The 24,280-nt window shown below is 40.7% G+C and overlaps 1 protein-coding gene across 1 annotated transcript in view; it reads right to left on the reverse strand.

Moving 5' to 3' along the window:
• Positions 1-24,280, reverse strand: part of dpf1 (double PHD fingers 1) — a 99,918-nt gene continuing 75,638 nt past the window's right edge. Inside the window, exons 9-12 of the mRNA XM_060942170.1 lie at positions 16,217-16,336; positions 7,275-7,387; positions 7,059-7,140; positions 1-71 (exon numbers count right to left, since the gene is read on the reverse strand). Of these exons, the coding sequence (XP_060798153.1) occupies positions 1-71; positions 7,059-7,140; positions 7,275-7,387; positions 16,217-16,336 (386 nt within the window). The remainder of the gene's footprint in view (positions 72-7,058; positions 7,141-7,274; positions 7,388-16,216; positions 16,337-24,280) is intronic.

A 24,280-nucleotide genomic window follows, 5' to 3' on the forward strand; every position in this document is an offset into this window, starting at 1 on the left:
TTAATTCAGCATGATGTAAGCAGAGGCCTTTTCCTTCAGTTGTCGCAGACACAGGTGACAACTCCAGCTCCCTGTGGAGAACAGGAAACAGTTTGGAACTTTACACAGTCATCTATAAAATAGAGATGCATCAATACCTGTACTACAGGGGACTGGTCTGATACAGTGTCTTGCAAAAGTATTCATCCCCCTTGGTGTTTGTCCTGTTTTGTCGCATTACAAGCTGTAATTAAAATGGATTTTTGGAGGGTTAGCACCATTTGATTTACACAATATGCCTACCACTTTAAAGGTGCACATTGTTGTTTTATTGTGACACAAACAATAGCAAGAAGACAGAGTCATCTACAGTATATCCCTGCCCTATATACCAACTATATACCAAGTTTCAAGATGTTATTTGTCACATTTTTCAAGTTCTGCTTCAGGAAACCAACCCTACCTCTTTACACTGACCTCAGCAGCCCATGGCATAAACCCACCGGACCTTTGGTCCAGGCGAGCTAAAAATTAAAATTTCTCACATTTCTTAGTATCAAAAGGCACATCTACATTACTTAATCAACACATATACCAACTTTCAAGACCATACCACTCATAGTTTTCAGGTTCGACTCCAGAAACAAAACCTTAGGGGTCTAAGACTAACCTGAGAGACTAAGTCTGAAATTGTTTCCATGGAAACATGACAAATTAAAATTTCTCAAATTTCTTAGTATGAAAAGGCACATCTACATCACCTTGTTAATATGTATACCAAGTTTCAAATCCGTATCATGAATAGGTTTGCATATATGCTCCGGAAATGAACATTGCTCTTAGAAACTAAGTCAAAATTATTTTTATGTAAAAATTAGAAAAATACTTCTTTTTTTTTTCCAAAAATCCAAAATAGCAGAAGGCACCAGTTTACATGTTGCTTGACATGTATACAAAGTTTCATGAAGATATCTTCAGTAGTTTTAAAGATATGGCCCAGAAACAAAAATGTGACCGGATGGATGGACAGCCAGATGGATGGACCTTGTTTCTTTATCCCCCACCAAACTTCATTTGGGCAGGGGATAATTAAGATGAAAAAACAGAAATCTGGAGTGTGCATAGGTATTCAACCCCCCCAAAAAAGTCAATACTTTGTAGAGACACCTTTTGCTGCAATTACAGCTGCAAATCTCTTGGGGTATGTCTCTATTAGCTTAGCACATCTAGCCACTGGGATTTTTGACCATTCCTCAAGGCAAAACTGCTCCAACTCCTTCAAGTTAGATGGGTTGCGTTGGTGTACAACAGGGATTCTCAAACATTTGTGACCTGGGCCCCCCCGACTGTAGCAAGTGTACTTTGAGCCCCCCCCCAAAAAAAAAAAGATAGATAATCTATTATTATTATTATTATTATTATTATTGGGCTGTTTTTTATTGTTGTGTATTATTGCATTATTACAATGTTAGACAACACAGTCCGAGACTGAAAATGTTCAATTTTACCCGATATCCTTTTAAAAATTTCTGGATCCAGACGTGGTTCTGGATCACCTCCAAAATTTAAGTTATTCATTGGGCCAAGACACGTATCTAGTAAAATTTTCATGAAAATCTGTCTGTACATTTTTTTCTGCAAAGTTGCTAACAAACAAACAAACACATGAATGAACAAACAAACTCTACCAGAGTACGGGAGGTAGTGTTAACGAATGTCGTGTGACACATGAGCCTGCTTTGTTTGGCAGAGTTCTCAAATTCTCGGCTCAATTTTAGTTAAACACGGCCTCAGGTCATCCTCAATCTGTGCACGATTGCGGTACTTAGTTTTGAGCGCAGTCAGTTTTGAAAAGCCTGCCTCACATAAGTATGTTGACGCGAAAGGTAGGAAAATTTTTAAGGCAACGTCATAGAGCTAGGGGTCCTCCTGCATCAGTGTTACCCAGAAGGATGGAAGAGAACAGGTGCTAAAAAGGTGCTTCAGCCTGTTGTCACTCTTCAGCTCAATAAGCTGCTCTTGCATTTGCAGTGACAAATCGTTTGTGGTGCAAACAAATGGGTCCTGAGCCTATGAAAATGACCAGTAGTCCTCCTTGAAGTAAGAAACTAAATGCTGCTTAAACCCAGACAGGTGATCTGCAGCTGATTGAAAAATAGAGGAGAAATCACTGCCGCGTGCCTCAGTGATGACGTCTGCGAGGCTGGGGTACATGTCACAATTTCCGACAATTATGTGGTCATGCGGCTGCATGGTGGTGTAGTGGTTAGTGCTGTCGCCTCACAACAAGGAGGTCCGGGTTCGAGCCCAGTGGTCGGCGAGGGCCTTTCTGTGCGGAGTTTGCATGTTCTCCCTGTATCCGCGTGGGTTTCCTCCGGGTGCTCCGGTTTCCCCCACAGTCCAAAGACATGCAGGTTAGGTTAACTGGTGACTCTAAATTGAGCGTAGGTGTGAATGTGAGTGTGAATGGTTGTCTGTGTCTATGTGTCAGCCCTGTGATGACCTGGCGACTTGTCCAGGGTGTACCCCGCCTTTCGCCCATAGTCAGCTGGGATAGGCTCCAGCTTGCCTGCGACCCTGTAGAACAGGATAAAGCGGCTAGAGATGAGATGAGATGCGATCATGCCAGAGGACAAGTTTTTGGATGAAAGCATCCACTCTGTCAGCAAGGACCAACACATTGGAATCTTAGCTTTGCAAAGACAGATTCAAACTATTCAGTCTGTCAAATATGTCGACCAAATATGACAGGTAAGCTAGCCACAGGGAATCATGGAGGTGCTTGGCCAGTTCCAAATTGCTTTCAGTCAAAAACAACTTCACCTCTTCTTGCAGCTCATACAAGCGCTGTAACTCTCCCCCTCTGGAAAGCCAGCGAACCTCTGTGTGCAAGAGCAGCTTTTCATGCCCAGAACCCGTTTCCTGACAGAGGACCCCGAATAACCATGAGTTCAATGGATGCAACTTAATGTAATTTATCATCTAAACTGCCTGTTGAAGCACAGACTGGAACAGCGTCGTCATTTGTTTTAGCTGCAAGTGCCTCACAATGGATTGTGCAATGAGTCCATCTTGCTAACGGAGCTACCTGTTGAAGGCGTGTCACTAGGCCACTCTCACGTCCCGTCATTGATCGTGCTCCATCGGTACAAATACCAACACACTCCTCCCAGACCAAGTCTGCATTTTTGACAAATGAGTCAATAAGATGAAAGATTGCTTCCCCAGTTGTATGAGTTTGAAGAGGAAGACAAAACAGAACATCCTCTTCAATCTCCTGGTCTTTACAAACCTTACGTAGGTAAGCACCTCAGCCTGCCCAGCAATATCAGTCGACTCATCTAACTGCAATGCATAGTAAGGACTCTGTCTAACTAGTTGTAGCAATTGCTCCTTAACATCACTGGCCAAATCAGAGATCCTGCAAGCTACAGTGTCATTGGATAGTGGAATGTCACTAAGTTTAGTGGCGGCGCTTCCCCCAGCATTATTCTGCAAATATCCTGTGCTGCAGGCAAAATCAGTGTCTTGGCTATAGTATGTGGCTTCCCAAGTTTAGCTATTCTTTGGGAGACCACGTACAAAGCTTTGAGACACTGACTAGACACGGTGGTATGTTTGGTTATGGTGGACTTTTGTAGATGAAGGGCATCACACTTTCTTTTGAAATAATCCACTGGTTTTGTTTTTCATATCAGGGTGCTTGGTGCCTCATTAATTTGCATGGTTTCATGTTGTCATTGGCGAGCACCTCCGCACAAACGACACATTGCGGATGTGGTTCCAGTGTCCCAGTAACAGAAAAACCGTATTGTAAATAACTTGTCATATTTGCGGAGTTTTGGTTTTTTGGGAACTGGTGCATCAGTGGGACCAGCTCTTTTTTCACGAATTAGAAATTTGTCCATATTGTTTATTAACCCAATAAAAGATCGTTATTCTGTAAGTGTGAACGTAGCAAAGGGACTTGCTCAGCTAAGAATGCTGGCACCTTACCACCACGCACCAGACTTAGCTCCACTAAAATGAGCAATCTACAAACTGTGCTTAATGTAATTAAGTTAAAATATAATTAACTGTGATACGATGTTGGACCTTACAATTTTTAATTGAAAAAAAGGTGGAGGAAAGAGAGAAAAAAGTAGGAGAAAGATTAAAGAAAGGAGAAAGAGTAGGTTGACAAGTAGGAGAGAGAGATGGTAAGATCAGATTTAAATGGAGTTTTAAAGCAAGAAAAGAGGGCTGAAATAGTTTTTAAAAAGACTGTTTAAATTATTACTGCGATAGCAGTGCTGGAAGGCTAGCTATATATGCAAGGATATAGCTTTTAAAAAGGTTGTTGGTAAAAGGTAATTGAAAAGCTAATAGTAGGCTATATGAAAGCTGCAATGGTACGAGCTTGATTTGATTGCACAGTGGTGTGTTTCCGATGTCTGTGATCTCTTATGTACTTGAGGTGTGTCTATAAAAGTTCCTTGCTGAGATTTCAAATAATAACTCTCTGTTTTCATTGGCTGGACTGAAGACGAAGACATTTGTTATTTGTTGTTGCAACTGTAAACCAGCCTTTTGCATTTGCCACTGAGCGGTCTATGACCACGCCCCCCCCCCCCCCCAGTTTGAGAACCACTGGTGTACAGCAATCTTCAAGTTATGCCACAGATTCTCAATTGGATTGAGGACTGGGCTTTAACTAGGCCATTCCAAGACATTTAAATGTTTCCCTTTAAACCACTCCAGTGTAGCTTTAGCAGTATGTTTAGGGTCATTGTCCTACTGGAATGTAAACCTTCATCCCAGTCTCAAACCTCTGGCTGAGTCAAACAGGTTTTCCTCCAGAATTGCCCTGTATTTAGTGCTAGCCATCTTTCCTTCAGTCCTGACCAGCTTTCCTGTCCCTGCAGATGAAAAATATCCCCACAGCATGATGCTGCCACCACCATGCTTCACTGTTGGAATGGTGTTCTCAGGGTGTTGGGTTTGTACCACACATGGCATTTCCATGATGGCCAAAAAGATCAATGTTAGTCTCATTTGACCAGAGAATCTTCTTCCATGTGTTTGGGGAGTCTGACACACGCTGTTGGGCAAACTCCAAACGTTTACTTCAGCAATGGCTCTTTTTCTGGCCGCTCTTCCATAAAGCCCCGCTCTGTGGAGTGTACGGCTTAAAGTGGTCCTATGGACAGATACTCCCATCTCCACTGTGGAGCTTTGCAGCTCCTTCAGTGTTATCTTTGGTGTCTTTATTATCTCCGCCAAGGAGGTTATGTTTTCGGTAGCGTTGGTTTGTTTGTTTGTTGGTTTGTCTGTTAGCAACATTACGGAAAAAGTTATGAACGGATTGCTCTGAAATTTTTTCCAGAGGTGTGACTGGACACAAGTAACAATCCATTAAATTTTGGAGGTTATCCAGATCACCTTCTGGATCCTGGATTTTTTTAAAGGATTCTTGATGGAGGTCTGCGCTCTCCGAGTGCTTTTCTAGTTGTATCTCTGATTAATGCCCTCCTTGCCCAGTCTGTGAGTTTTGGTGGGAGGCCTTCTCTTGTCAGGTTTGTAGTGGTGACATATTCTTTCCATTTTGCTATAATGGATTTAATGGTGCTCCCTGGGATATTCAAAATTTGGGATATTTTTTATAACCCAACCCTGATCTATACTTCTCCACAACTTTGTCTCTGACCTGTTTGGAGGCTCCTTGGTTTTAATGTTGCTTGTTCAGTAGTGTTGCAGAGTCAGGGTCCTTCCAGAACAGGTTGATTTATACAGACATCATGTAACAGATCATGTGACACTGATTGCACACAGGTGGATCTTAATCAACTATATGAGTTATGAAGTGAATTGGTTGGACCAGCTCTTATTTAGGCGTTTCATACGAAAGGGGGTGAATACCTATGCATGCTCCAAACTTCTGGGGGTTTTTTCATCTTAATTATTTTTTGTGTCACAATAAAACAACAATTTGCTCCTTTAGAGTGGTAGGCATGTTGTGTAAATCAAATGGTGCTAACCCTCCAAAAATCTATTTTAATTCCAGCTTGTAATGCGACAAAACAGGACAAACACCAAGGGGGATGAATACTTTTGCAAAACACTGTACTTCTTTTGCTTGGAGAAAATGTTCTCATAGCATTTTTAGCATCAAATACTGCTTGGTACTATGTGACATAACCACGCGTATGTTGTCAGGTTATGAACAAATGACACAAAATGACAGCGATCTGGATGTATTTCACAATTACAAGGAACTTAACTTATACCATTTAATTGCAATTTGAAATAGAGACCGTGGGGGCAGCTGATCTGAGAGTGCAGAGGATGGTTAATAAAAATGAATGCATTGCGCGTACAAAGGTATTGAAATCATGTGCACGTGCACGCAGGTCAGTTGGCTCCACCCTTTCTATAAAAGACACTATTTAAACATAAAACTCAGCACAAGCAGTTCATTGCTACCCACACACACCAGCCAACATAAAAACACACAAAAAATGCTCCTGACATTCCTGATTGCATAATATTACAGTACGTAGGAGAATAATTTCAGTATCCATATCAGTCCAGGTATTAACAAATCCCAAAAAAACCCAAATATCATCTCATTATCTGTAGCCACTTTATCCTTCTACAGGGTCGCAGGCAAGCTGGAGCCTATCCCAGCTGACTATGGGCGAAAGGCGGGGTACACCCTGGACAAGTCGCCAGGTCATCACAGGGCTGACACACAGACAACCATTCACATTCACACCTACGGTCAATTTAGAGTCACCAGTTAACCTAACCTGCATGTCTTTGGACTGTGGGGGAAACCGGAGCACCCGGAGGAAACTCACGCGGAGAACATGCAAACTCCGCACAGAAAGGCCCTCACCGGCCATGGGGCTCGAACCCAGGACCTTCTTGCTGTGAGGCGACAGCACTAACCACTACACCACCGTGCCGCCAACCCAAATATGTGCTAGGACAATAGTACTCACACACCCTTACGTTTGCTTGATCATACTATTCTTCTTCTATTCTTCTCTATTTATATATTACAATGTATATGTAATAGTTTTAGAAGAAGTGCATACCCTCTGGAGGTTCTGCCATCGGTGGACTGAGACAGTACATGTGATATCCTCGATCGCAATCATCACAGAATAAAAGCTGATCCTACAGCCAGGGATTTGCAAACACACACGATAATAAAAAAAAAGTCAATATTCTGGATATGCCAAGCCATGTGGAAGTGTTAAGAGGTAATCAAATTAAACGAATCAGAAGCGAGCAGGTGAGCAGTAACTGACGTCATTCTCGGAGGTGCCACACAGGCTGCATGACTTGCACTCGATGCACTGCCAGCGGTACGTCCTCACTGCTGCTGTCATGTTGACTGTGAACTGCAGGCACGACGGGTGGCCTGGACAGAAAAAACACGCAAAAAAAACTTCAAGTGTTATATCTTTTTGAAGATCCTTCCAGGGCAGTTCAACAGACTTGTAGAATCAAGGTGCAGCAAAGCTGTTCTGGTCATTTGTAGTGGTTGAACACCTTACTAAAGACACTATACATTGGCTTTACCTGGAAATAATCACCTTTGTAGCATATATGTACACTCACCGGCCACTTTAATAGGAACTTGTTCTCGATTCTAAGATTCCTGTTCTTGGCTGCAGGAGTGGAACCCGATGTGGTATTCTGCTGTTGCAGGCTGAAATGCTTTTCTGCTCACCATGGTTGTAAATAGTGATTATATGAGTTACTATATCCTTCCTGGCAAAAAAGCTCAAACCATTCTGGCCATTTTCCTCTGACCTCTCTTAACAAGGCGTTTGTTTCCACCCACAGAACTGTCACTTACTCACTCAATGTTTTTTGTCTTTCGCACCATTCTGTGTAAACTCTAGAGACTGTTTGTGTGTGAAACCCCCAGGAGATCAGCAGTTTCTGAAATACTCAAACCAGTCCATCTGGCTCAAACCAACACCCATGCCATAGTGAAAGAAAGTCACACTTTGAGATCACAATTTTTCCCATTCTGATGTTTGAAGTGAACGTTAACTGAAGCTCTTGATTTGTATCTGCATGATTTTATGCATCGTGCTGTTGTCGAGGGATTGGCTGATTACAGAACTGCATAAAATAGCAGGTGAATGTATGCATGCTCCTAATAAAATGGCCAGTGAGTGTTTGTACATGTTCCACCTCCTATAGATGAATACACCACAGCCTGGCTAAACAAATGAAGCTTTAACTTGTTCATTTTCTATGTACAGCTATCTCTGAAGGTCCTTGTGGAACGTGTAAACCTTTATATGCAAGCATACAGTCTAGCGTGTCCTTCAAAATTAATGGCACCCTTCATGGAAAAATCAGCACGCTTAATATATAAAATGAATTACACAAAAGGTGAAAAAGAATCCTCTTTCCAATTCAGACAAGTTTTCAAGAGGGTTTGAATCTGGAGTCATCACAAAACACTGATTTTGTGTTTCTTTATTTCTGATTTGCTGAAGTATGTTTGATTCATCAGCTTATTGAAAGCTGTATCCACTGTACATAGCAAAGACGTCCAGGATTTGGGTGGAAATATTCTGAAAGCTGTCAGCATCCATGATGCTACCCTATCTTAGCCACACTGCATTGGCTCCCAATTAAGTTCAATATTGATTATAAAATACTACTATTGAACTTTAAAGCACTGAATGGTCTTGCACCACAATACCTGAGCAAGCATCTGGTCCTTTATGACCCACCACGCCTACTAAGATCAAAAGGTGCAGGCTATTTGTTGATACCTCGTATCGTGAAGGTTACATCAGGGGGCAGAGCCTTTTCTTACAAAGCCCCACAGTTATGGAACAGCCTTCTAAGTAGTGTTCGGGACTCAGACACAGTCTTAGCGTTTAGGTCTCGGCTGAAAACATATCTGTTTAGTCAAGCCTTTTGTTAATAGTGCTTATTAGGTAAAGGAGTAGATCTGGAGGATCCTCAGGCACAGTGTGTTTTGGTAAACTGGGATGTATGGATGCTGTTCCCCCCCACTCTCACTTGTTCACTCAGGTTTGTTGATGGTGTAGTGGCTGGCTGCTTTATGTCCTGGGGCTCCCTCATGCCTGTGTTACCTTCTGGCTCTCCTTTTTAGTTTTGCTGTTATAGTTAGTCCTGTCGGAGTCCCTGCTTGCACTCAGTGCAAAATGTATACTGTTCTTACTCATTAGGTGACATTGGGCATACCTAACAACCTGTGTTTCCTCTCTCTCTCTCTCTCTCTCTCTCTCTGTCTCTTCCCTCTGTCTGTCCCTCTCTGTCGAGTTACATGTCGATCCTGAGACACCAGTAACGCTGACCTCTTCTGCTCCTCGGACCTGCCTGATCCATCCTGATGCCCTACGTCTGGCCGGAGTCTCATCACATCGTTCCTATGGAGGACGGCCCCATATGGACAGATAAAAGTCGCACTTGGAAGATGCTCTGGACACTTACAGTAATACATTTATGTCTGAGGACTACAGTTGACTTGTTAACTTTCGGACTGCAGTCGTCATGAACAGTTTTGCACTCAAGTTTCCATCAACGAACAGTTTATAACTTCAACAAAACAGACCTCATGTTAAAACTATAATGAATTTCCTGGTTACACAGTTATACTTTGTGATTCTATAGGACACAGTTATAGAAGCGAGTTATTTATAATCACGCTATATGTTATCACCCAGATGAGGATGGGTTCCCTTTTGAGTCTGGTTCCTCTCAAGTTTTCTTCCTCGTGTCGTCTGAGGGAGTTTTTCCTCACCACCGTCGCCAAAGGCTTGCTCATTGGGGATAGATGAGGGATAAAATTAGCTCATGTTTAAAGTATTTAATCTTCTGTAAACCTGCTTTGCGACAATGTCTGTTGTTAAAAGTGCTTTACAAGTAAACTTGACTTGACTATCAATCTTCAAAAGAGCCCCTGAACCATCAGCCACAAAACAGCTCCAAAGCATCACTGATCCACCTCCATATTTCACAATGTGGGTATCAGGTGCATTTCTTTTCATCCAGTCACCAAACATGTTGATGGTGTGCATGGGCAAAAAGTTGGATGTTGGTCTCATCTGAGCGTCATACACAATACCAAGTGGAGTTCTAATGACATGAAGTTGAGCTCTGTTCCCAAAGTGCTTCTTTGTTACGATGCTTTCAAAAGGTTTGTCATGAAACTGCTGATTTTTTTTCAAGGAACTGAATAAACTATGCAGTTCGACAGTGATCTTTAGGTTTGTTTTTCCTCCTTCACCACCACCTCATTCTCCTCACTGTGTGGGGGCAGTGTGCAAATTTGTCCACCTCTTCTAAAATTTCCAACTTTGTCAAATGCATCATAACAACTTTTTTGTTTCAGAACAACATGTTCTGAAATTAGACTAACTTCTCTTCATCAATTTTGTCTGTAGATTCAAATATATGCTTATTTTATACAAACTTTATTCCTCATTATTATTAAGGACTGCCAATAATTCTGAAGAACATAATTATATACAATATATTACACACATTGTATGCAGTATATTATATACATATACACTATATTGCCAAAAGTATGTGCACCCCTGACCATCACATCCACATGTACATGTTGAACGCCTCATTCCAGATCTATTCCCCTTTTCCTGTTATAATAAGCTCCACTCTTCTGGGAAGGCTTTCCACTAGATTCTCAGGTGTGGCTGTAGGGATTTGTGCTCATTAGTGATGTCAGACACTGATGATGAGATGTTGAGGCTCCAGTTCCAGTTCATCCCAAAGGTGTTCAGTGGGGTTGAGTTCAGTCAGTTCTTCACTCCAACCTGAACACACCATGTCTTGTGTACAGGGGCATCATTATGCTGGAACAGGTTTGGAGCTCTTAGTTCCAGTGAAGAGAAATTAGAAAAAGCTATAGCACACAGAGACATTTTATATGACTGTGTGCTTCACAGACCCAGTTTGTGGTAACAGTTTGAGGAGGAACCACGAATGAGTCGAGTTATGGTCAGGGGAGCACTTACTTTTGGCCAAACCGTGTACAGGCAAAACATTTTAACATTTCAAGAATTAAGTTTGAGATACAGTTGACAGTCAAGAATGAGAAAATCTATGAAATAAGTAGGTATGAGATGAAAAAACATGTGATTTGTGTAACATACAAAATAAATTTACATTCACTTAAAATCCAAGAGGGAGAGAGACAGAGTGTGTGTGTGTGTGTGTATATATATATATATATATATATATATATATATATATATATATATATATATATATATATATATATATATATATATATGATATGACCTAAAACATCATCAGATTTTCACACAAGTCCTAAAAGTAGATAAAGAGAACCCAGTGAGACAAAAATATTATACTTGGTCATTTATTTATTAAGGAAAATGATCCAATATTACATATCTGTGAGTGGCAAAAGTATGTGAACCTCTAGGATTAGCAGTTAATTTGAAGGTGAAATTAGAGTCAGGTGTTTTCAATCAATGGGATGACAATCAGGTGTGAGTGGGCACCCTGTTTTATTTAAAGAACAGGGATCTATCAAAGTCTGATCTTCACAACACATGTTTGTGGAATTGTATCATGGCATGAACAAAGGAGATTTCTGAGGACCTCAGAAAAAGCGTTGTTGATGCTCATCAGACTGGAAAAGGTTACAAAACCATCTCTAAAGAGTTTGGACTCCACCAATCCACAGTCAGACAGATTGTGTACAAATGGAGGAAATTCAAGACCATTGTTACCCTCCCCAGGAGTGGTCGACCAACAAAGATCACTCCAAGAGCAAGGCGTGTAATAGTCGGCAAGGTCACAAAGGACCCCAGGGTAACTTCTAAGCAACTGGAGAAAACCACTGCTCTCCAAAGAGAACATTGCTGCTCATCTGCAGTTTGCTAAAGATCATGTGGACAAGCCAGAAGGCTATTGGAAAAATGTTTTGTGGACGGATGAGACCAAAATAGAACTTTTTGGTTTAAATGAGAAGCGTTATGTTTGGAGAAAGGAAAACACTGCATTCCAGCATAAGAACCTTATCCCATCTGTGAAACTTGGTGGTGGTAGCATCATGGTTTGGGCCTGTTTTGCTGCATCTGGGCCAGGACGGCTTGCCATCATTGATGGAACAATGAATTCTGAATTATACCAGCAAATTCTAAAAGAAAATGTCAGGACATCTGTCCATGAACTGAATCTCAAGAGAAGGTGGGTCATGCAGCAAGACAATGACCCTGAGCACACAAGTCGTTCTACCAAAGAATGGTTAAAGAAGAATAAAGTTAATGTTTTGGAATGGCCAAGTCAAAGTCCTGACCTTAATCCAATCGAAATGTTGTGGAAGGACCTGAAGCGAGCAGTTCATGTGAGGAAACCCACCAACATCCCAGAGTTGAAGCTGTTCTGTACGGAGGAATGGGCTAAAATTCCTCCAAGCCGGTGTGCAGGACTGATCAACAGTTACCGGAAATGTTTAGTTGCAGTTATTGCTGCACAAGGGGGTCACACCAGATACTGAAAGCAAAGGTTCACATACTTTTGCCACTCACAGATATGTAATATTGGATCATTTTCCTCAGTAAATAAATGACCAAGTATAATATTTTTGTCTCATTTGTTTAACTGGGTTCTCTTTATATATATATATATATATATATATATATATATATATATATATATATATATACATACACAGTGTGTGTGTATATATAAGGGTAAGTCAAAAAGTTCAAAGACAGATGTTATAATTTCAAAAGGAATCCAAAAGAATTCAAAAAAGGAATACAAAGAAGGAATTCTCCAAAGGAAACATCGCTTGCAGAAGTGTTGAGACTTAAATGGAGGATATGTAGAGAAATAGCTTTGTTATTTTCATAAATAAAGATTTTTTTCATTTGTCTTAGAACTTTTTGACTTACCCTCGTGTGTATATATATATATATATATATATACACACACACACACACACACACACACACACACACACACACACACACGGTATACACCAGTGGCGGCTGGTGGTCTTTCAAACAGGGGAGGCTGGTCGGTTATATTTCCAGATTTTAAAAGAAAAAACACATCAATTTTGCCCATACTCTTGCCTCTGATCTGGCTGATTGTTGGCAGGGTCACAAACTGTGAAATAACAGGTTTTTTTTGGCTCATTAGCCTACTGTCCAATATACATGACGGTGGTGATGGGGGGGGGGGGGGGATATTTTAACATTTTATATTTTAAAATTGTGGCATGTTGTTTAAAAATTGATCATTATTGAAAGCAGCTCTTTGTCAGGAACCTCAGCAGTAACAGCAGAGTGTTCTGGAATAGGCACAAGCACTGACCTTGGGGAGCCAAACATAGAGCTGGGTGCCACACATTTCATTCAATGACACTTTCCCTATATTTTACTTATTTTGACTGAGAAATGTTTTATTGACAATTTTGATAACCCTTCACTTTTAATCCAGGTCTGTAGTGTGAAATGTTCTCGGCTGTGTTTTTGTTTAAAAATGTTTTCCAAATTGTAGCTGTGTTTAATTCATATCCAGAAAAATATATATTCCAATATAATATACTCAGCATAAACATTTTAAATAGATTCTATATTTTTGGTCCATCCATGACATATTACTAAAGTAGCCTATTTACTGTTGTTGATGTGGGTCACTTGCTGTTAGCCAATTCACTTTCTCGTACCAGGAGAGCTGAAAGGAACGAGTATTATTCCCTACCTTTTTCACCAAGTCAATTTGAGGCGTTGGTCTACCCTGGTCTTTAATTTTAATTTTTTCCTCGAAAGGAAGACTGGCAAATGGCTTCGCCAAAATTAAATCAGCAATGCTTGGCATCCGTGAGCAGCTTTCTTGCTAGCTGACTAGCCCCCTCAAATTCAAGTTCAGTCACTCAAATAAACAACATTTCTGGAACTAAGATAGCAAACTTGACAACACTATATTTACACTTTATTTACAATGAAAATATATACAAACTAAAAAAGCTGGTAGAAACCGTATGTAATGAATGAAATTGAAATGTAAGCCGATCTCTTACAATACACCACAGCACTTGCGAATCCGCATGGGACTGAACTGAAATTCACCGCTGCCTGTCTATATTTGAAACGAGCTGTCAATCAAAGAAAATATCCGGCCGCTTTCACCAATCACCAGTCTCCTCACGGAAAGCTTTGCCATGTCCCTCCCACTGTGAGGCTGGGAGTCCGTGGGAGTCCGTGGGTGGGCGTTTTCGCAGTATTTGTCCAATAACCGTCTTGCATTTTGATATTGACAAGCGCATAGCTCTCAAATGCTATTGAAGTCCACTGAGGCTGGGAGTCCGGTGGGCGGGCGTTTTCGCAGTATTTGTCCAATAACCGTCTTGCATTTTGAGATTGAAAAGCGCATAGCTCCCAAATGCCATTGAAGTCCACTGAGGCTGGGCTGCATCGCGCTGTCACGAGGGGGAAAAACTCACGCACACATTAGGCGAACTGGGGAAAGTTATAACGGAATGATTTCGCACTGTAGTTGGGTTGAGCACATATATTTCTATGATTCTGGATCTGAAATAGCAATGTTATAAGGTCGGCTATAACATAAGCCTAGCGCAATTCATCCTACATGATGTTCGTCATTTTTAGAGGAGGCTGAGCCTCCCTCGTTGTCTTAGAGCAATCGCCCGTGGTATACACACACATACACACACACACACATATACATACATATATTTATCAAGTCAAGTCAATTTTATTGTCAAATATGCTATACATGCTCGACATACAGCATGGATGAAATTTCAGTCCTCTCTGACCCATGGTGCAAACAGGCAATGCAATAAATAAAAAGAGAATAATTGAAATAAACAATATAAACAGTATAAACACTCTAGATAAGAACTAGACATAGACTAAACACTCATATATATATATATATATATATATATATATATATATATATATATATATATATATATATTTACACACATACACACACACACACACACACACACACACACACACACACACACATATATAAATTGGAGCAAATAAACAGTAAAGGGCACTTGAGGTATACCAGGTAAACATGAAATAAGCAGTATAAACAATGAACTAATAGCTGTTAAGGTGAGGTAGTGCGGAATAGTGCAAATGAGCGAGGTAAAGTGAAATATGCAGTCCCTGAGTTCAGTGTGTGAATGAACACTGAGAGTATGTGTGTGTTGGGGGGGGGGGGGGGGGGGGAACTGTGAGGGTGACACAGGATAACACACAGTATATTATATATATATATATATATATATATATATATATATATATATATATATATATATATATATATATATATAATCCTCTTTTTTTAAACAGTTATTCCACAAAATCAAGTTGTACATGAGCTGATAGCTCATGAGGCATGTAACGCTGAGTTGGCTATAAGCCATGTACGATGAGATTGAGTGGAATAACTGTTTTATTCTATCCACATTCACTGGATTTTGAGAAACAGAGCATTTTTATTATTAGCAAATTTGATAAATAAAAACTTTATACAAACCATCCGACAAAATCATTTCTACTAAGAATGTAAACAAACCGGTGAAATTACAGGAGCAATACGTGAAAAATGTGATCATAATAATAATTTTTGAAAAATTAAAAAAAGAATCCATTCTTACTATCAAATACTTTTATTCCATATTTTGTTGCATTTTTTTTGGGGGGGGGGAGGTCTTCTTCTTCTTTCTGTTTTTTTTTTTTGATGGTGGTTGGCAAACCAACTTAAAGGTGCATTACTGCCACTGACTGGGCTGGTGTGTGGAACAGGAGATAATGGGAGGAAAAAAACTATATTCTTTTTGCTGTATCTGTTTCTTTTAAATACTTGATATTTGTTGGGGTTTTGTTTTTGAGGAGAGTTTTTATTTTATCTTCGGTTGGTCCAGCAACATGCTCTGCTATTTTGTTTTTCTCTACTCACAGTATATGAGCTGATATCCTGGTCATAGGAGTAGCCAATCAGAGTGCGTGATTGCTCATATCCAGTGAATGTGGATAGAATATTATGTGTATATATATATATATATATATATATATATATATATATATATATATATATATAAACACACTCACACACACACACACACACACACACACACACACACACACACTGTATACAGTATATGGGATTTTATTTCAAATATTTGTCAGAGAAATTGTCAACACACCTGATCGTCCGCAGTCTGCACAGGAGATAAGATCCTCTGGGCATCCCGTCTTCTTCGAGCCTCCAAGACAGAAATCACAGTAGCCATTGGGGATGACCGAGCCATCTGCTGCTTTTTTGGCTGTGGTATGACAGAAAAGGGGGACAAAAATTAGTCCACAAAAGGTCAGACTCCACCCTCATGTCTGTCTGTGTCTCAAAGAGCCTCTAGAATACTGAAAACATGAATCTTCAAGTACATGAATCATTATCAGTAATGAATGGATTTCAGGGCATATATTTATAGATATTACAGGTAACTGCTGCACTGTACTCGGTGAAATGGACGTTGATTATTTCACACGTTTTTAAAGACTAAACAACAACAAAATAAATAAATAAATAAATAAATGAGCTGCTGTCACAGTCCCTCCATCATTTTCCCTCCACATTTCTGTTCCCCAGCCATCAGGCTTCTGAAAGGATAGAGGGCTTTTCTTTTAATCGAGATGTTTTTATATTCCTAATAAGATATACGGTATTGTGTAATTTACAACCATAATAAAAAATTAAAAAGCACAAAACCCAGGCCGAGTAGTGAACATTCACAAATCATTCCTTTGCTCACTGTAAGGAAATGTAAGACAACGAAAGAGGAGCTGAGTCGTGAGTTTTCTCTCATGTGCTCGTGTTCAGTACTGAAGCGTGGAATTTGGCTGCACTGCTCACATACTGTACGAGCATGTGGTGGAGGAGGGGATGGGTTTCTCTCCACTGGGGAGCCTACGGCTCTGTTAAATATTGTCACAGGAACAGAGGGGATGCTGAGAACTGAGAGACAGGTACGCCACAGGAGGTTACTATGTTATATCATTAACAAGGAAGACAAGTTAGTTGGCAGCTTTCACACCCAGCTACTTACACACTGGCTTCACATGATCACAGCTGAACGCTTCAGTCAATCTCCCACAGGGGGACGTGAAGAGCAATGCAAGAGTTGCTTAAAGCAGCTAAATACGAGAACAAGAACAGTGCTTAGGTGCACTAACAGATATGTGGATGGGATTGTTGGGCTCCTCCAGAGAATAGCTAATGTTCAGACTTCAGCTCTCACGCATGCATGCACACACGAATGATTTGGAGAGCTTGGGTTCTCTCCAGTGAGGTTATTAATCCACCCCTGTCCCCTGAGATTCTAAGATCGGCGTGAATAGTGTGTGTGTGTGTGTGTGTGTGTGTGTGTGTGTGTGTGTGTGTGTGTGTGTGTGTGTGTGTGTGTGTGTGTGTGTTGGGGAGGGACTGTTGCAGTGTTTCTTTTTTAAGATTCTATGAGTCTGTTCTGCTCACTAATCTTTAGAGAGAACCCAGAGACAGAGAGAGAGAGAGAGAGAGAGAGAGAGAGAGAGAACCTCTGATCAGGATAAAAGGAAGACCGGACGAGTCGATGCAGTATTAAAAACTGTGATCCACATGTGCCGCATGTACCCCACACTCTAAAAACAGCGGTGTTCACACACTACACTGTAGGTCGGTTCACAAAATACAACAAGCACAAAGGTGGTGCAGAGGCTGTGACGCTGTCCAGGGTTCTGAAAAACTTCATGCAAAAATACATGATTTCTACTCTGGAATGCTTGCTTGTGTTTAGATGTGACTCCTGTCAGTCATTTTATACACACCGTCTCAGGCCACCTACAGTGGTGCTTGAAAGTTTGTGAACCCTTTAGAATTTTCTATATTTCTGCAAAAATATGACCTAAAACATCATCAGATTTTCACACAAGTCCTAAAAGTAGATAAAGAGAACCCAGTTAAACAAATGAAACAAAAATATTATACTTGGTCATTTATTTATTGAGGAAAATGATCCAATATTACATATCTGTGAGTGGCAAAAGTATGTGAACCTTTGCTTTCAGTATCTGGTGTGACCCCCTTGTGCAGCAATAACTGCAACTAAATGTTTGCGGTAACTGTTGATCAGTACTGCACACCGGCTTGGAGGAATTTTAGCCCATTCCTCCATACAGAACAGCTTCAACTCTGGGATGTTGGTGGGTTTCCTCACATGAACTGCTCGCTTCAGGTCCTTCCACAACATTTCCATTGGATTAAGGTCAGGACTTTGATTTGGCCATTCCAAAACATTAACTTTATTCTTCTTTAACCATTCTTTGGTAGAACAACTTGTGTGCTTAGGGTCGTTGTCTTGCTGCATGACCCACCTTCTCTTGAGATTCAGTTCATGGACAGATGTCCTGACATTTTCCTTTAGAATTCACTGGTATAATTCAGAATTCATTGTTCCATCAATGATGGCAAGCCGTCCTGGCCCAGATGCAGCAAAATAGGCCCAAACCATGATACTACCACCACCATGTTTCACAGATGGGATAAGGTTCTTATGCTGGAATGCAGTGTTTTCCTTTCTCCAAACATAATGCTTCTCATTTAAACCAAAAAGTTCTATTTTGGTCTCATCTGTCCACAAAACATTTTTCCAATAGCCTTCTGGCTTGTCCATGTGATCTTTAGCAAACTGCAGACGAGCAGCAATGTTCTCTTTGGAGAGCAGTGGTTTTCTCCTTGCACCCCTGCCATGCACACCATTGTTGTTCAGTGTTCTCCTGATGGTGGACTCATGAACATTAACATTAGCCAATGTGAGAGAGGCCTTCAGTTGCTTAGAAGTTACCCTGGGGTCCTTTGTGACCTCACTGACTATTACACGCCTTGCTCTTGGAGTGATCTTTGTTGGTCGACCACTCCTGGGGAGGGTAACAATGGTCTTGAATTTCCTCCATTTGTACACAATCTGTCTGACTGTGGATTGGTGGAGTCCAGACTCTTTAGAGATGGTTTTGTAACCTTTTCCAGCCTGATGAGCATCAACAACGCTTTTTCTGAGGTCCTCAGAAATCTCCTTTGTTCGTGCCATGATACACTTCCACAAACATGTGTTGTGAAGATCAGACTTTGATAGAGCCCTGTTCTTTAAATAAAACAGGGTGCCCACTCACACCTGATTGTCATCCCATTGATTGAAAACACCTGACTCTAATTTCACCTTCAAATTAACTGCTAATCCTAGAGGTTCACATACTTTTGCCACTCACAGATATGTAATATTGGATCATTTTCCTCAATAAATAAATGACCAAGTATAATGTTTTTGTCTCATTTGTTTAACTGGGTTCTCTTTATCTACTTTTAGGACTTATGGGGAAACTGATGTTTTAGGTCATATTTATGCAGAAATATAGAAAATTCTAAGGGGTTCACAAACTTTCAAGCACCACTGTAAGACCTTGGAGACAGAGCTTCATGAACATGGACTGGAGTCATTCAAATGTCAGACCCACCTCACCCCTTGGGACCTAGGGCCAGATTTACTAAGCAGCATATTAGTGTGAGACCGCAATTAAAAAAGTGCCAGTTCTGTGGGTGATCTACAAACACTGCACATATTAATGAACACAGATGCAGTCAGGGCATTTTCATCCTGACCAACACAATCCACCAAATTAGTGTCTGGTCATAAACAGGTACAGAATAACATGCCTCGGCAATCGATATGTTCTGATCCAGATAGGTTCCCCCTAATTTTGCAATTTGAAGAGCAAACTCGTCCTGAGGTCAGCCATAAAAATACCTTTCTTCACACCTTTCCATTGATAACTTTTCACTGTATGTCTTTAGGAAAATCCAGACAGTAGTTTTTTTAATGCTAAAAGAGGGTTTGTGCAGGCCGCACACTGTGGCCAATTATCTCGAAAAAAAAGATGAACGTTCTGCAATGAAACTTTCTCACCACTGATGAAACGAAAGTGACTGAACTGCAATTAAGAATTGTGCTCAAACTCATTTTACAAGGTGGAGTTTGTTTAAAGCAGAAGTGTGCCTCAGTTACACACAAATCTGGCCTTGGAGCTAAGTTCACTTTTCTTGTCTGATATCAGCTCAAGTGAGGAGCCATCTTAAGTCTCGCATTACTGTCTGAATGTTATCACGCTAAAATTTACAGCATGGTTTTGGGCTGTAAAGGCACTCAAGAATGATAGAATGCCATTTAAACCCAATGTTAAAAAAATAAATGTAGCACAATTAATTATGAGGGCGGCACGGTGGTGTAGTGGTTAGCGCTGTCGCCTCACAGCAAGAAGGTCCTGGGTTCGAGCCCCGGGGCCGGCGAGGGCCTTTCTGTGTGGAGTTTGCATGTTCTCCCCGTGTCCGCGTGGGTTTCCTCCGGGTGCTCCGGTTTCCCCCACAGTCCAAAGACATGCAGGTTAGGTTAACTGGTGACTCTAAATTGAGCGTAGGTGTGAATGTGAGTGTGAATGGTTGTCTGTGTCTATGTGTCAGCCCTGTGATGACCTGGCGACTTGTCCAGGGTGTACCCCGCCTTTCGCCCGTAGTCAGCTGGGATAGGCTCCAGCTTGCCTGCGACCCTGTAGAAGGATAAAGCGGCTAGAGATAATGAGATGAGATGAGATGAGATGAGACAATTAATTATTTAATAGACTCATCCATTTAAAGTCCAAGGAAAGTTTTTTTTATGCATGGACAAGGTCAATGGAGACAGCATCTTAATCAGAGACATTGCTTTTCTCAAGGACCAATTTGTTCTGGATAAAGTTATAACTCAAAGTGGGCTGTAAGTGTAGCAGTGTAGAGTGCTCAGTCAGCTTATCCTTCAAACCACAGTCACATGGTCACGTTTTCTTTACAGGCAAACATTTCTAATTCATAAAATCATCAGCATTGTTTGACTCAAAATCGTCACTGAAAGTTAGACCACCTTTCAGATTTTTCAAGTGTAGGTGATAAAAATAATTTTCCTCGACACCCAATCATTTTTGTTTAGTAGACTGAAAACTACATAATTCGAATCACAGACTTCCAATTTTATTAGGTTTTTTTTTTAAACAGAACATTTAATGAATTTAGAGCCATGTGACCCTAAATTCTCCACTATTTTTTCCTGCTTCACCATGACCCAATACAAGATACTACATCATGCATGATGTGGTGGGCTTTCTCCATTTGCCTAAGGCATTGTGGGATACAAATTTGAAACAGGAGATAAAAAGGAGGACGTGAGTGTGCGAATGAAACGTGAAAGACCGACTACAGTAACGGAAAGTGAGAAGAAAAGACGTTATGTTATATACAAAGGAAAGGAAACGCAGGACCAAACTAATAAATATCGGCGCTCAGCGAGCACCTCGGTGTGATCAGCTGTTCGATTAGCGACAGAATGATGGAACTGTCAGTGCACGCTCAAAGGTAAACCTGCGCATGCACACACACACGGACTTCCTCTGCCTGCTTGACTGCGCAAAGTGAGCAATTTATGCACATTATTTGCTTTAATCCCCTCAAATTAAATAACTTCCCAGCCACAGAATGGCTGTTTTTTTTTTTTTGGCTTTTATTTTTGAGGTATTACAGAAATAAACATATCACAATGACCAAATTTCAGAGGGAACTAAATTTGACCAGTTTTATGAAATCGAAAGGCCGTCTCGCTTTAAAAGTTTAATGACAATTTCATGACCTGGATTTGGTTCTTTATCTCATGGCTACATTAAGTTATGTGAACAGGCAACTATCGGAGCATGACGTAAAAATAATAAATAAAATTTAAAATATTAGGATGTGTTGGAACAAGTGCTGCTTTATAATCCACTGAATAATGAGAATGGAATCCATATTGATCAATTTAATTCAATTACACTTAGCAATGATTAATGTTGATAATTAAGGACTATTCATCCATCAATATATTGGCAATATACCAGACTCTGATTAGACATTTAGTTCTTTGCTTGTCCTATGAGCGACATCTCATCATATTAGTCTTTTTTCTCGAATGTCTTTCATTTTTAAATTGGATTTTGTTTTCATGATACACTGCAGTGCATTTTATAGCAAAGTGAAGAATGCAATTTCCATTTTAAGTCCACATTTTGGATTCCTGATGGATTTTTTTTTCCAAGTTCAAACACTGGACTTTGTTGAAAACGCGGTTCCCTGAAGCTTTTGCTCAAGAAAAATCTGGAAGGTAATTTGCATAATGTGAATGATGCATCCAGAAAAAACATTTAAGTGCCGGTGAAACCCAACTCTGAATCTCAGTACAGTACCTTTCCCTGCACACACACACACACACACATATATATATATATATATATATACACACGGGGCAGCATGGTGGTGTAGTGGTTAGCGCTGTCGCCTCACAGCAAGAAGGTCCGGGTTCGAGCCCCGTGGCCGGCGAGGGCCTTTCTGTGCGGAGTTTGCATGTTCTCCCCGTGTCCGCGTGGGTTTCCTCCGGGTGCTCCGGTTTCCCCCACAGTCCAAAGACATGCAGGTTAGGTTAACTGGTGACTCTAAATTGACCGTAGGTGTGAATGTGAGTGTGAATGGTTGTCTGTGTCTATGTGTCAGCCCTGTGATGACCTGGCGACTTGTCCAGGGTGTACCCCGCCTTTCGCCCGTAGTCAGCTGGGATAGGCTCCAGCTTGCCTGCGACCCTGTAGAAGGATAAAGCGGCTAGAGATAATGAGATGAGATGAGATATACACACACACACACAGAGTTGTGGTCAGAAGTTTACATACAGTGACATGAATGTCATCTTGGATATGAATGTCATGGCAATATTTGGGCATTCAATAATTTCTTTGAACTGTTCTTTTTCTGGTGCAGAATACTTGTACAGCATACATCTTTAATAATAAAAAATACACTAGAATTTGGTGGACAAGTTTTAATTTTCTTTGGGTTTTATGAAATCAACACAGTCAAAATTTACATACACTCACTTAGATTATTAATTCAGAGATGCTGAAACTTCCAAAATGTCTCTTATCTTACCAAGGCCGAGGTCTCTTAACTTCCTGTTAGTGATCATGATTGACTACAGCTGGTAGCTTCTCTGTGCCTTCATAAAAAGGAGTTGTTTACAGCACTCATTGGATTGACCAACACACAATACAATGGGAAAGTCCAAGCAGCTCAGTGCAGATCTGAGAAAAAGGATCGCAGATATACACAACTCCAGAATGTCTCTTGGAGCCATTTCTAAACAACTGCAAATTCCAAGATCAGTTCAAACAATTGTATGCCAGTTATTGTGATGTGTAGTCACTTTGCCAAGCCACTTTGCTTCAAGAAAACCCAAACTCTCACCCTCAACTGAAAGGACATTGGTTTGGTTGGTCAGGAACAACCTGGGAACCACCATGGCACAGCCCTGCCATGAACTGGAAGCTGATGGATCACTGCCTACAGTTCAGATCACCATGAACTAAGAGGCTGCTATCCAAGAAATAATCCCCTGCTCCAAAATTGACACCTTCAAGCTGAAATGAAGTTTGAAGCTGACCATATGGACAAAGAAAAAAGCCTTCTGGAGGAAAGCAGTATGGTCAGATGAGACAAAGATTGAGTTGTTTGGCCACAATGACCACCATGTACAGAGGGACACTGTACCAGCTGGTGGTGGTGGTAGGATCATCATGCTCTGGGCCTGTTTTGCTGCCAGTGGAACTGGTTCATTGCACAAAGTGGATGGAATAATGAAGGACTACCTCAGAATTCTTCAGCATAAACCACCAGAAACTTGAAAACGACTTGGGAGTTACAACAGGACAATGAACCCAAAGACGCTTCAGAGCTGGTTGTGGAGGATAAAGCAGGCTAACATGAAGCTTAAAACAAGTCCTGACTTCAACCCTATTGAAAATATATGGACCGTGCTTATAAGTCGAGTCCATGCCAAGAAAAAAAAAATTTAATTGAACTCTACCAATTCTACCATGAAGAGTCGTGAAATATCCAACCAGAATTCTGCCAGAAGCTTGTTCATGGGAAACAACAATGTTTGGTCAAGGTGAATCTTGCGAAGAGACATTTTACCCAGATATTAGGTGTGCTGTATGTATATTTTTGACCCTGTGTTGATTTCAGAAAACCCAAAGAAAATTAAAACTCGTGCACCAAATTTTAGGGTTTTTTAAATTAAAGATGTATACCGTACAATCATTCTGCCACAGAAAAAGAACAGTTCAGAGAAATTACT

Source organism: Neoarius graeffei, chromosome 16 (assembly GCF_027579695.1).
Source record: "Neoarius graeffei isolate fNeoGra1 chromosome 16, fNeoGra1.pri, whole genome shotgun sequence".
Classification (NCBI taxonomy): Eukaryota; Metazoa; Chordata; class Actinopteri; order Siluriformes; family Ariidae; genus Neoarius; species Neoarius graeffei.